We start from the raw sequence: 13,771 nt of genomic DNA on the forward strand, positions 1-13,771 counted from the left end.
CGCATTATGGGCTGTTTGCTGGTTGTTTGTAACCTTAATGCTGCGAGGTAACTTCAAGTCCATTTACAGCGAGTGTCTTAGAAGTCTTCGGTCTTCCCGGTTTAACCAGAGGGGGTGTTAAACTGTTAAATAGCTAATGAACATATTTTGCTCCAACTGAGAAAAAAATGGAGTCTGAAGTGCTGACAGCTGAGATTGACCTCGTCTTCATTACAGACTGAAAAAAAAAAAGGCGACGCTCGGCTTTGATCCCTCACATGTTGGGTCTTAATGTAAGATCTCACTGTTGGTGTTCTTATTAAGCCTTGTGTGTGTCGGTATCTTATCATCATCCTTATTTAAACTCTGTCTTCACGTGGCAGCCTGTTCCTGCATGGGTGTCAGTGCGTCCTGGGCACATAACTGTGCTGTAAGCTGCTTTGGCACTTGCAGTATGCAGCGCCATACTGCTGCAGCTAAAGCTAAGTCTCGGAGAGATAATGGCTTATTGTCTGCTTCCCCTCAACCATCAACAGATTAGAGGCATGTAGACACGCAGGCTCTCCCTCTCCCTTTTCTCTTTATTTCTCTCCTTCTCCTCCCCTGTCTTCTTCTTCTCCTCGCCTCCCTCCCTCTCCCTCTCTTTACGCACCTCTTATCTCATTTCTCTTCTCCATAAGCCGTCTCACTCTCTTTCTCTCTCTCTGTCTCTCTCTCTCTCTCTCTCTCTCTCTCTGTCCTTTCACACCCCACCCAGCACCCCGTATCATTTTTAAACATGTTCTCTCTATTTTCAGACATCATCTTCTTTTCTCCACACTGCCAGAAAAAACACAAGAAAAACTGCAGCGTCAGCCCAGGCCCCAACACCACCACCACCACCACCGCCGCCGCCGCCACTACGCGCTCACCCCCACCTCCCCGTGTCTCTCTTTTCTGTGGTACCGTCCGGAGAGCTGTTTATAATACCAACAGTGGCTGTGATGTGGGCCATCTGACATTTAGACAAACGATCTACGGAAGCGGCCCAGGAAATACTGAGAAGAGAAAATGAGAGGAGAGAGGCGTGAGGAAACGAAATGGCAGACAGAAAACAAGAAAGAGGGGTAACCGATAGCGAGGCAGAGGTGCAGAATTGTGAAAAGGGTGGAGGAGGAGACCGTCAGAGAGACTGAGAGGAACATTGGCAGAGAGGCAAGAGAGCAGCACAGGAAGAGGATAAAATTGAGCGAGAAAATAAAAGGCTGCTAGGGAGAGAGGGGGAGTGCCGGCGAGCACAAGTGGAGAGTGAAGAGACGGAGGAGAAGAAGAAGAAGAAGAAGAAGAAGTAGCTAGAGGGCAGATGAGACTGTGACAGGAGAGTTATTTCAGTGGTCATATAGACATCTCAATGAAAATGCCAACAACCTAATCAAAGGACTCGAAAGGGCAGAGAGAGAGAGAAAGAGCGAGAAAGAAGCACGGACAAAAGCGGGGAGGGGGAATGGTGGAGAAAGTTGATGAGCGAGGGAGGGAAGGATGGAGTGACGTGGAGGAGGAGGAACGAGAGAAAAGGAAAGAGGGGAGAGAAGGAGGAAGGAGCAGGGGTATGATACATGACAAAAAAAAGAGGAATTAGAGTCACGGATGAAAAGAGGAGAATAGACATGAGGCGAGAGAAAAAGGGCAGAGGGATAAAAGTGGAGGAAGGAGAGGGGGAGCACAGGAAAGAAAAGAGGGTTGAGGGAGGAAGACGGGAGAATCGCTTTGCTTTTTTTGACATTCAAGAAGCGCTACTTGAGACTCCTCATAGAAGCAGCTCATTGTCTAACGTGTTGAAGATGTGCTGCAGGGACCTGATACCGTCTTCTCCCGCCAAATGTGGCAGAATCAGAACAAATTTGAGTCGGGGAACATCGTTACCAAAAAAAAAAAAACTTTAACTAGACTGAGAAACAAAGTCAGACTATCACAATCGCTCGCGTTTTTTCCGAGCTTAGGACAGAGGAGGCAGACGGACAGAGAAGCTGTGTTATTTAGCCGTCATTTGTCAGACAGAAGTAAGCGATTGCCGTTGTTCGGATTTAATGGCCTGTAAAGGACACTGCAACATCAATTTTCATACAGCTGTGTGTGTGTTTGAGAGCAAAAGAGGGAGAACGTGCGAGAGAGAGTGTGTGTGTGTGTAGTACAGAGTGTGTAGCTTATATTGCTACAGCTGGAGACGGTCTTGGAGCCTTTTTACTACCTTTCCTTTATTATTTCCTTATCACACTGCTTAAGGCCGTCCCTCCCTCCTCCTCCTCATCCCCCTCACTCACTCCTCCTTTACCACTCCTCTCCATTTTTTCTCCGTCTCTCCATCTGTCTGCCTGCCTCTCCCTCTCCAGCTGACAGGGCGTTACTGGCATGAAAACCTCAGAGCTATGGTTTTAAATCATTTGAATCTCTCTGTTTTTTTTTTAAACCTCGTTTGATGAATTGTTTCAAATGTTTCTATTGCCCCTATGTTATTTAATTTAGTTTAATACGGATCAATTTGATTTGATTTACTTTAATTTGATCCAACTGCATTTCTGTGAGTAAAAATCCCACTATTTACCCCAAGGATGGCACAAGGAAGCAATGGTAATAAAGCACATTGTGGTATTTAATGGAAGCAAATAAAAATCTAAATTTAACAATAAACAATTTAACAGCCATTATGTGCTCAGTACATTTCTTGGCCTTTGGACCCTGGAAACTCATTCCAAACCCCTTTTTTGTGGAGTTTAAACACAATTAAGAGGCCTTGCTCTTCATTTATCTCTCCATCTGCACCCTCTCTTCTCTCCTCCTTTCCTCGCCCGCTCTGCCACTACAAAGCTGCCTTGTAAAAAAAAGCCTTCAACAAATCAGCATTGCCTCAGTCAGTCACTTAGCCAGCCTGTAACATAACCAATCAGCCAGCAAGTCAATCAATCAACTTAACAACCAGTCCATCATTTAGTCTGTAAATCAAAGTGACAGTCAGTCAGTCAGTCAGTCAGCGAGCCTGCTGGCCAGTTTCTCACCTCCTCCCTCCCTCCTCTTCTACCGTCTTCCCTGTAGGTCTGTGCTGCAGTGGCACAGTGAGCTATGGGACCTTTTCAGCAGCGCTCCTGTGATGTTAGTTTCCACAAGCTAACATCTATTAACACCCTCCCGGTTTCTCCTCTCCCTCTTTTCCAATCTGTTTTTTTTTTTTCAGGCTGCCTCCCTCCGTCTCCCTCGCTTTGTGTACCACGGGACCATCTTTTGCCGTGTCCTTACGATGTAGGTTCAACACTGCTAGCGACCATTACCGATCATTAAAAATAGATGGAATAAGAACGATGCTACTGGAGCAACGATAGCCTGTGGCTAATGCATTTATACTCAGACATACTCACAAACACACACACGTACGCACGCAGTTCAAAATGCATAAACACAGATTTACACACAAACATGCCAGCTGTTAATGTGGACACACGCAGAAGTCTACCAAATACGCAGGCAAGAGCACACACACACACAAACACAAACACACACACACACACACACATAAACACACACACACACACAGGGCTCAAACAATAACCATCTCCTCACTGACAGCTACATGCTTGGTATGTTTGTACTCCATGCTGTGTCGGTGCTCATATGCATGCACAGATGTAAAGCCTTCATGGAAACACACAGCTTAAAACGTCTTTACATGGACAAACTCATACAAGCAAATACGCCCACTCATGCAGATGTGTGTAAACAAGCGAACACTAATAGACATCCATAAACACATTTAAAACCAACACATTCACTTTCAAGTTGCAACACTACATTAACATGACACACAGCTTGTACAGCTTTCGCATGGTTGCACTCCGAAAAGCTGTGTGCACACACATGATGCCTACAAAAAGTGGCGCACACACACACACACACACACACACACACACACACACACACTTTTAGCTTACGCACGGACATTTACATGCAAAAGGGCACCCAAGCACAAAATAATCCCCTCACTACTTCCCCCCTAAAACACACACACACACACACACACACATACAGATCTAACCCTAAGCATTTTTCTCTTAAAGGCCAAGACAAACACCGACACTCGCAGACTGTTTACTCTTTAAAACGATTCATCATCTGCCGACTTTTCAACTTTTTACGGATAGAGCACAACAACAATCACACTTTGGAGAGCAGTGAACCCGTTAATGTGAGTGACAGCTGCATTAAAACACTGGACTGCTCAGCAGATAAGTGGAGTACACATAATTTGACTAAAAAGACGGGGAAAGATGGAGGGAGATGGGAGGTAGTAGAGAGCAGAGACAGAGACACTAATAAACAATCTGAACCCTTTGCCAACCGAGAGAGTAATTATTACTGTGGCTCTATGTATTTCTTCCTGTGTGTCTCACTGTCTCGCTCTCTCCCTTAAAATCACATTAATGGATGAAAGTAGCTTCTGCTGCTGCTGACTCGTCGCTTTGAAATGGAAATGTAACTCATTGGCTCCATATGTAGAGCGCACGCACACACACACACACACACACATACAGTACACGACACACATACACACACACACAGCGTAGGTGTGCTGCAACAGTGGTGACAAAAACACACACACACACACACACACACACACACTATGCCCTTAAACCATGGAACTAAGCGAGAAAAACTGAAATAACACTAATGTAACATTAACAGACACATTAGCCTGCTTAATGCTAGCCCGCTAGCCACCCATTAGCCTACAGCTTATAGAAAATGTCATGCTAACAGAGAGGTGAAGTGGAAAAAATAAAATAGCAAAGAGTGCCACATTAACAGATACTTCGGCCATTACATTGAGTGGACAGCAGCACCAGACCAGAGGATACACAGGTTTAAAGCTGTAGGGAGCAAAACACTGAATCCCTACCAGCTCCTACCAGCTGACCCTGCACTCTCTTCAAGAAGTGATTTTCCCTACCTGGATCAGTAATTACCATATTACTTTTATCTGTGTTATTTTAGGCTGCTAGCCCTGGGATACACCATAATAAGGAACAGTTTTTAGATTCAGACCGACAATTGCACCATGGTAAAATGAAAAAGCAACGTCCTCATTCATATCAATGAGACCTACTCTATGTGCTGACGCAGTGAGGCCACTGCTGCAAAGGGCTCCAACGCATGAGAGAGAAAAGTGGGGTGATCCAGAAAGAAAGTTGCTGATGTATCCTAAAGTTCATTTGAATGTGATTTATTTACTTAGCTGAGAAAAATGAAAACAAAGGAAACCTCTGAAGGATTTGAAATGAAACAACTGAAATCAGCAAAGTGATTCCTATATATACCAGCTTGATTGTAAAACCTTTCCTCAAAGCCTTCCTATTTCTGATAAGGCTTCGGGTTTTCTCCTATATTAACACCTGCATATTGCATGCATAAATATTTTTTTATACGGTTAAACTAAACACTATACCACTACCCACAATTCAATGGAGGCACACACATAAATGCAAAGTCTGGTTCCAAAAAAGTTAAAGCACTGTATATGAATGTGATTATTTACTCATCCTTTTTTGGAAATCTACTCAATTGAAATCGATACAGAAGATGATATATTTACCACCATTTACCACATCAACTTCATAGATTTTTTTCTAAATATACACTCATTCTGAATTTGATGGTAACAACACATTACAAACAAGTTGGGACGCGGCAAATAAAACACTGGGATTGTTTTTAAACGCTCCAAAAACACCTGTTTATGAAATCCCACAGGTCAACAAGCTCAATGGTAACAGATCATAGTGTAATTTTTTTGTGAATTGCGGTCATATATAAGTGACAGTCAATGTTATGCTTTTGAATTTGCATACCAAATAGGTAAATCCCGCCAATCAGGTTTACTGAAGAATATATAATAAAAAAATGCACTGAATGTTCCTGCATTTAGACTGGGAAGTGCTGAGAGGTACAGCGGGTGATGTTTGTCACCAGAAATTTGAATAAAAAAGACCAGACATCAATTTAAGGCAAACATGAAACAGTCAATGCGCAGCAACCTGCTACACTGCCTCCCAGAATGCATTGCACAGCATAACCAACAAACTGGAAAAGCGGTGGAAACGTTATCCCTCATGGAAATTGGTTAAAAATGTACCACAGCTGTCGATGTTGTGAATGATTTGTCAAATTAAATTTGGTATTGGTTTTTCATGGATGTCTTGTGGCCACACGGACTGATCTTTCATTATGAACTCTGGTTGAGAGGTTCATTTCATGCTTATTTTTAGAGCAGGCTGGCTGAGTAATCCTGTGTTATGAAATAACCCTCAGCTCCCACCACAGCGAGGCGTCTGCACCACAAGGTACAGAAAAAACAGCAACAAGCTACCGTGCCAAAGTGGCCGCATTAAAAAAATCTCCTCACAGACTAAAATCAAAATTTTAACCTAAGATACAAATTAGAATTCTTTATCGCCTGTTAGAGCAGATGGAGTTTTAACAGCATACAGTAGATAATTTAGATGCTGGATGTATGCAGACAATGCTAACGGTTAAAAAGACGAATATGGCGCTCTCTATCAGTTGGACTTCAGATAAAACATTAACATGATGGTTCAGAAAAAGAGCCTGACAAATAAAATCGACGTGACATTTACTCATGCATACTAATGGGTGTTAAAACACAATCGGTCCGGCTATGCAACAGCACTTTTATGACGTCCATAACTTCGAGCTCTGTCGTGCTATTCCATATGATATACACATGCTCTTTTAATTCACTTATTTTTCATTCTGTCCTCTCTGATTTCAAATGACGGATAGGTGTAAGATTGTGCTGCGTGTGGTACAGTATTTACTAGCGAGCATGAAATATTCGGGCCCGCTCATTAATTTTCGTCAGATTTTAGGACCCTGTTTGGCCGCGCCTTTAGGTCAGCTTGGTGGATTTCCCTCTGTATCTGTGCCATAAATCCAAGGTGGACAGGGTTATGATGTCATTACTTAATGCCAGACATTACTAGCCGAGCAGTGCAAGATGGAAAAGTCATTCCTGATTAATCGCATCTGCTGGGGAATACATTTTCATTTTCTCTTTCACTTTGTCCCCCAGTGCATAGCTCTTCTTCTCTGTCGCAGTGTCTCTTTAACACACTCGCTCTGATCTCTGCCTCTATCTCCATCTCTCTCTCTCTCTCTCTCTCTCTCTGTCTCTCTCTGTCTCTCTGTCTTCACACACATTCTCCTCTGCTCTCTGTCTCTCTCGCTGCCCTCTCTCCCCCTGCATTACTCCACTGTATGTAGGCCATGGCTCTTTTATAAACTTCTGTCATTTGAACGCCATGAAGCTAGATTACTTGCACATTTTCAAAACAGCACGGACTGCAAGGAAAGCCCCTTTTTTTCCCTCCTATGTCACAAGCACAGCGGCCCATGTGTACTCAACATGTACTCCGTGATTGTTAACGGATTGTGAACTGTATCCATTGAGACGAACAGTGGCAACCGTTTCACTGTGCATGTGCCGCCCAAACACCTACATATATGTATATAAATTTCAATGTGAATGTGAAAATGAAAAAAACAATGGCGCAATGCTTCCAGTTTTCATTAGATCTCTCAGTCTAGCTCTACTGGATCTCTCTTACACTCACACACACACACACACACATTCAGACACTACGTCCTCTCCATTGAACTGTGTACTGTGCAGCAGTTAACTGTATTGAAGTGTGCGTGTGTGTTCTCTGGTCTCGCTGGACAACTAGGAGAACCCCTCAAGTACCTGAAAAATCATCAGAGCTCAATGAGATGTCTCGCTCTTTCCATCACAGGTGCGCGTGCACACACACAAACACACACGGACACACACACACACACACACGTGTCCCCAGCTCTTTTCAGAAGGCCCAGTTTGTTTGAACTGTGTGTGGTCTTTGGTGTGACTGAGGGGATTTAATTATTATACAAGCCCTTGCAAACTGAACAAAGTGTGTGTGTGTTTGTGTGTGTGTGTGTGTTTGTGTGTGTGCCTTTTAGTCTGTCTCTCCCACGTACAGGTGAAAGTTACAAGTGCTCCCATGCTTCTCATACGCAGGAAGCAGAACATTATCAACACACACACACACACACTCATACACAGGGAATCCCACAAACGTGCACACGGACACACATCTTCACTGGAGTCAAAGTAAGTTGTGTATCATTGACACACCGGCACAAGCGCAGAGACAAACACAAATATGGGCAAGGCTTCCACACACATGTTGCTTCAGCCTGCTGTACTCGAGGGAATCGCGACTCATCGGAGCATCTGGTGAGTTACAGTATCCATACCAGTCAGAGCCTGTTCATTATTCAGTTTCACAATCCCAGGTAAAGTCTAAATCAGTTAATTCAGCTAAACTTTTAAGTCCCCCTATTTAGCATTTCTAAGTAGTTTATAATGTAACATAATAGAGTTGTTAAGCAGATATAGGGACACTTTTGAGTGTTTATTAGTGTAAAATATGTTCAAACAGTTATAATATCTTCTACAAAGCTTTATTATGCTATCGTCAATCATTATCTGCTATTGAATGTTTACATATACATGTCTAATAAGGTAAACTTAAGGTAAAAGCAACAACTTTCCCACCCCAAAACAGGTTGTATTATTGTTTTTACACCACGGTTTCCATTTTCCTAACAACAACATAGAACAAAACGTGAGTTTGTTCATTCTTTTAGTCAATAACAAAGATGTGGAAGCAGACAGAAACGGTGCCAGCCAGCCAGTCGGACTGGATTGCCAATTAATTCCCGAGAGACTTTGTGCTTGTTGACAAACAAAATTGTACAATGAGAGCGAGGTCAGAGGGGAACCAGTCCTTAAGCTGATGGTGTCATTATTCCAAAGTCAAGACACTGTGCAATCGACAGAATGCTTCACAACGTTAAGGTAAAAAACTTGTCTAGTGCCAGTTGTGTGTTCTATTCTTCTAAATTCTTCTAAAACACATGTTGTAAATATCATTCAAAAAATTCCACTTACTTACTAAGTGGCAACAGACAACTTTCACACCCCCTAGTGTTTAGAAGTGGTGTAATTGTTGATGAGGTTTTCCACAAAGTCAAAAATAATAACTCCATGATGATATGTCAACTTGTCGAAGGCCAGTTTAAAAGTCTACTATTCTTCTATAATATATGTGGTAGATATTAGATATGCATCTATTGCAATCTTCTTGGCTGACTCTGATTTGTGATAGTTTGACAGACCTGCCAATTCTGATTTTGTCTTATTCAGATTTTTCTTTCTCAGAACTGTAATTGATAGGAATACAGAAACATTTGCAATCTAAATAACATTTTAAATATCCCTCCCTTCAAAACTGCTCCGGGTTACAGAACCTTCTCTCACTTAAACAAGTCCCACAGTGAATATATATACTGCAATATAACCCACTTTATTTAACATGTTGTAAGCTATTATACTGTAAACAATCATACAAACAAAAAGTCACTTATTTAACACTTGATATAGTTTTCCACTGCAACACAAGGTCCTCTACAGTGAATGGAAGTTAAGTCAGCAGAAGATGCAACATAGAGGACCATTCACTGCAGAAGGCCACGCTATAGGGTAGGAAGGTTGCCGGGAAAAGCATGATGATAGAATATTTACCACATCCAGTATACCGCATATTACCAAGGACAAGAATTAGCATCTATGCTCAAAATACACAAACTTTTTAATCAGTGTCTGAATTACAAAGTCATTTATTTGTCTCACATTTTATCCTTTCGCGAATTCTCGCAAGTTTCACACACAGGTTTCACACTTCTGCTATACGTCTATGTCCCGCCGTTCTGTGCACCTACAGTGAATTTGAATTGGGCAGCTGAGAGCTGTTTTAATTAGCTCCCTTCACGTGTGTGTGTGCGTGTGTGTGTGTGTGTGTGTGTGTGTGTGTGTGTGTGTGTGTGTGAGATAGAGACAGTGATTGAGTTTGTCCATTTCCCTTGTGTGTGATATTAGTATGCCAGGCAGGGGCGACAGACAGCTAGTTCCAATATCTTGTTGTTTGGCATTGATTCAATGTCAGCTAATTGTCGCCACGTGCATGTTCTTGTGTGCGTGCGTGTGTGTGTGTACGTGAGGATGTGTGTGTGTGTGTGTGTGTCTGTGTGTATACGTGAGGGTGTCTGCGTCTCTGTGTGTGTCTGTGTGTGTGTACGTGAGGGTGTGGGAGTGCGTACATTCATGTCTTAATGTCCTCATAAGGATAAAAACATTAAAAGAGCGTCAGAAACAGAGACATTTCATCAGGCCTCACTTTGAAGAGTGAATGATAATAAGTCACTGTAAATGTGCATGTGTGTGTGTTTATTTCTTTTAAGTGAATAAGTGAGTGTGTGTATGAGTGATTAAACTAGTGCCTCATAGCCCCCCTGGGAGTCTAAAATGAAATTCTCAAACATGTTATTCTAAACCGTGTGTGTTGTGAATGAGTGTGTGCCAGAAAATGTCTTTTGTACAATCCCCTGTCGAGTGTAGCTAACAATATATCAATTATATAAGCACCGATTGGAGTTTGTGGAATTATCATCACAGTTGGACATTTGGACGTTTCTTGGCAGGAGCAACCTGTTGGTGAATGGGCTGAAATTTATTTTTCCTCTCCGTCTCTGCAGAGGCAGTTTGGCAGTTAAATATATGTAATGACTGTAAATACAGGCCACAAGAAGGCGATTTTGTATAGTTACGTGAGCATCAAATAAGCACAATGAACGATTCTTGATTAGCAGCATGTCATAATGAAATAAAGCGATGTGGTTCAATCCATGACTTGTTTTTTTGAAAATAACTTCCTAGTTGTGTATATAATTGGCAATTATGCTCTTTGCTTACTGGGCAAATGTCGAAGATGAAGTCCTTTGGCTGTTATTAATATCATTGCTATTATTATTCTTCTTATTATTATCATCATTATGTCCTCTAAACAAGTGGTAATTACAGAAATAACTCGTGTGGTGATAATCTGAAGATCCCCCCGACTGTCACAGTCAACACTAGAGCAGAAACATCCCCTTATAGGAGCTCATCAAGGAATGGGTTGCAGTTTTAGCGATTGGGTTTGCTGCAGGATTTTTTTTTTACTTTTTGCCAAATTTGTGTTAAATGATGAAAACTAATCACCCGCTCCCCAAAAAATCACGTTAAATTACACTATTTCCTTCATCTTAATGCCAGCTGGGTTGTTTATTTGCACTTCAAGTCGATGTCTGAAGATACCTGACTTTTAATGACATTTTTAAGTGACATTTCCAGACAATCACAATTAGCCGAGTGTTGGAATTTAAAGTGCGAGATCACATTTAAAAAGGCAACCATCTGGGGTTTGAGTTTTTTGACGAAATAAATTATTGCCGCCCTCCTTCTGTCTTTCCAGATGTCTTTCTGCCCTTTAATTTTCCCTAGCTCTGTCTGTCTGTGTGTTTGGGTCTCCAATAACTGGTATAGCTGCCAGCGTGCTGCACATGACGCAGTATTAATGGGACATTGAAGAAAGGCTTCATTTGTGGCCGCGGTCAGTTTTTTTTAGATGATGGATTGAGAACGTAAATTACATATTCTACATTTTCTTGGTTTGGGTTGAAAAGAATAATCAGATATAGAATCAGCAGCATCTCATTGCCATTATAAAAGTGCTTATGACTGTGAAAAAAAAAACAAACAGCCTGATAAAATCCAGCTTTTAATGCTGATAAATAAGGGAGGAAGCGCACACGAACACACCCATGCTGACGTCACAGATAAACCGCAGGTGATAAGGAGCAGTTGCTTTCAATTATATACAGCTTAGACGCACCATCATCATATTCGGCAACATACACAATTCTCCCACAACCACTCAAATCCCCTTTTATTTCCACGTTGACAGCCTGCATGTACTGCCAGGGGAATACAGATAAAGATAACGCCACCAAACACACAGCATGAACGAACAGTATGCAGGACCCAGAGACGGACCAGCAGTGAAGGGGGGAGAGCATCGCCACTGCACAAGAACAAAATACTGACACACACACAGTTATCAGACTTTTAGCACTGCTAGAAACCATTTTCTTCTTCTGACAGATGTGTGCATGCGTGTGTGTGTGAGATAGAGAGAGAGGGGAAGAGATTGGGAGGGAAATACAGAGGGGCAAGCACTGAGAAGGAGAGGGAGGAGAAGTGCACACAGAGAAGCTATTGATAAACAGACTAACAGTAACACTCCCACCGAACCGAACGAGGAGAATGTTAACACTTTCTCCTCTGTCCATCCATCTGAAAACACCAGGGACCCTCCACTGGCCACCGAAAAGATCCCCACCAACTGGGCTGCTGATGCACAGGATCGACCTCCTGTCACACTGTCAGGCTCTCCAACAACCTCTGACACCGCCGCCACTCTGTCTGTATGTGACTCCACACAATCATGTTACACTCTGAGCATGGGATTTCCTCTCTTTCATGCCCTCCAGATGAAATTTCACCCCAGCTCTCTCTCTCTCTCTGAGTCTGAGTCTCTCTCTCTCTCTGCTCATTGGGTTACTGAGTCAGTTGCCAAGCGTTCCCCTTTTCAACCAGACCAGACTTTTCTGCCTCCCTATGTGATGCCCTGGTTGCTGCCTGCGTGTGGATAAACCGCATGAAATCCCGTCTAAGTGACCTGTGACTTATCTTGAACTTGTTTTACTCATTCGGGTGGAAAAATATCTGCGCAGCAGTGGAGGCCCCAAAACATGAGAATGCCGACACTGTTCCCCAGATGCAATACTGTGTCCAAGTTGGGCTCTGCGCTCCTGTCTGTCTCTCGCGAGGGCACACACACACACACACACACACACACGCAAACACAAGCACAGACACACACACACGTACACAAAACACCCACTATGCGTGCATATAGGCTTGCTCTCATTCTCTCTTTAACACTCTCTCCTATCGCAAAAACGCGCACGCACAAAAGGGACACACGCACGCTATCTGGAGCGGCGAGAGCGCGCGCACTCACACATATGACTGCCTCTCTCTCACACAGACACACACACACAGACACACACGCCGCAGCAACGAATTATCCACCTCTCCGTCCCTCTCACTCTCTCTCGCGCGCGCCTACACGCACACGCGACAAAACCGGTCCGATTCCCCCTCCGACGCGCACACGCACACGCACACCAACACACACGGACGACAGAGGATCGAGAAAAAAAAAAAAAAACCTCCAGAAACTCACCCTTGGACGAGGAGAAATCCCCGAAGAGGAGCCCCAGCAGGAGGAGAAGCGGGAGGTCGCGTCTCAGCCTGCCCGTGTTCTTCACGTTCAGCCTCCTCCTCCTCATCAGCAGCAGCCCCGGCGCTCCCAAATCCGTCATTTTGCTGTTAAATAAATCCAAGCTGGCTTAATTTTAAAGCCCTTTCCCCACCTTGCCGCTCTGCTTGGCTGAAGGAAGCGGAGGGGGGTAAAAGAGGACGGCCGCCCCCCTCCTCCTTTTTCTTTCGTTGTTATACAAAATTTAAAAAAAAAACAACAAAAAAAAACAACAACAACAACAAAAAAACAAAACAAAAAAATAAATTACACCCGAGGATCAATCGCGAATATCCCGCACACACATGTCCATGTCAAGGCTCGGACAGGATGACCGCTGACGGGTTGTCGGTCTGGGATCGGGCGACACGCTGCTGGTGTGAGCTGGCATAGCAGAGACCGGAGGACCGGAGGAGAAGAGACAGAAGAGAGATGGAGAAGAAGAT

General features: G+C 43.3%; 1 protein-coding gene across 3 annotated transcripts in view; it reads right to left on the reverse strand.

The window, feature by feature from the left end:
- Positions 1-13,771, reverse strand: part of LOC115580272 (CUB and sushi domain-containing protein 1-like) — a 419,751-nt gene that overhangs the window by 405,876 nt on the left and 104 nt on the right. For all 3 annotated transcript variants that reach the window (XR_003983835.1, XM_030414457.1, XM_030414456.1), the window contains exon 1: positions 13,251-13,771. This exon is cut by the window's right edge and continues 104 nt beyond it. Coding sequence is in view for 2 of the 3 variants with exons in the window: in XM_030414457.1 (XP_030270317.1) it covers positions 13,251-13,389 (139 nt within the window). In the remaining variant the exon portion in view is untranslated. The remainder of the gene's footprint in view (positions 1-13,250) is intronic.

This window comes from Sparus aurata, chromosome 4 (assembly GCF_900880675.1).
Source record: "Sparus aurata chromosome 4, fSpaAur1.1, whole genome shotgun sequence".
NCBI classification, from domain to species: Eukaryota; Metazoa; Chordata; class Actinopteri; order Spariformes; family Sparidae; genus Sparus; species Sparus aurata.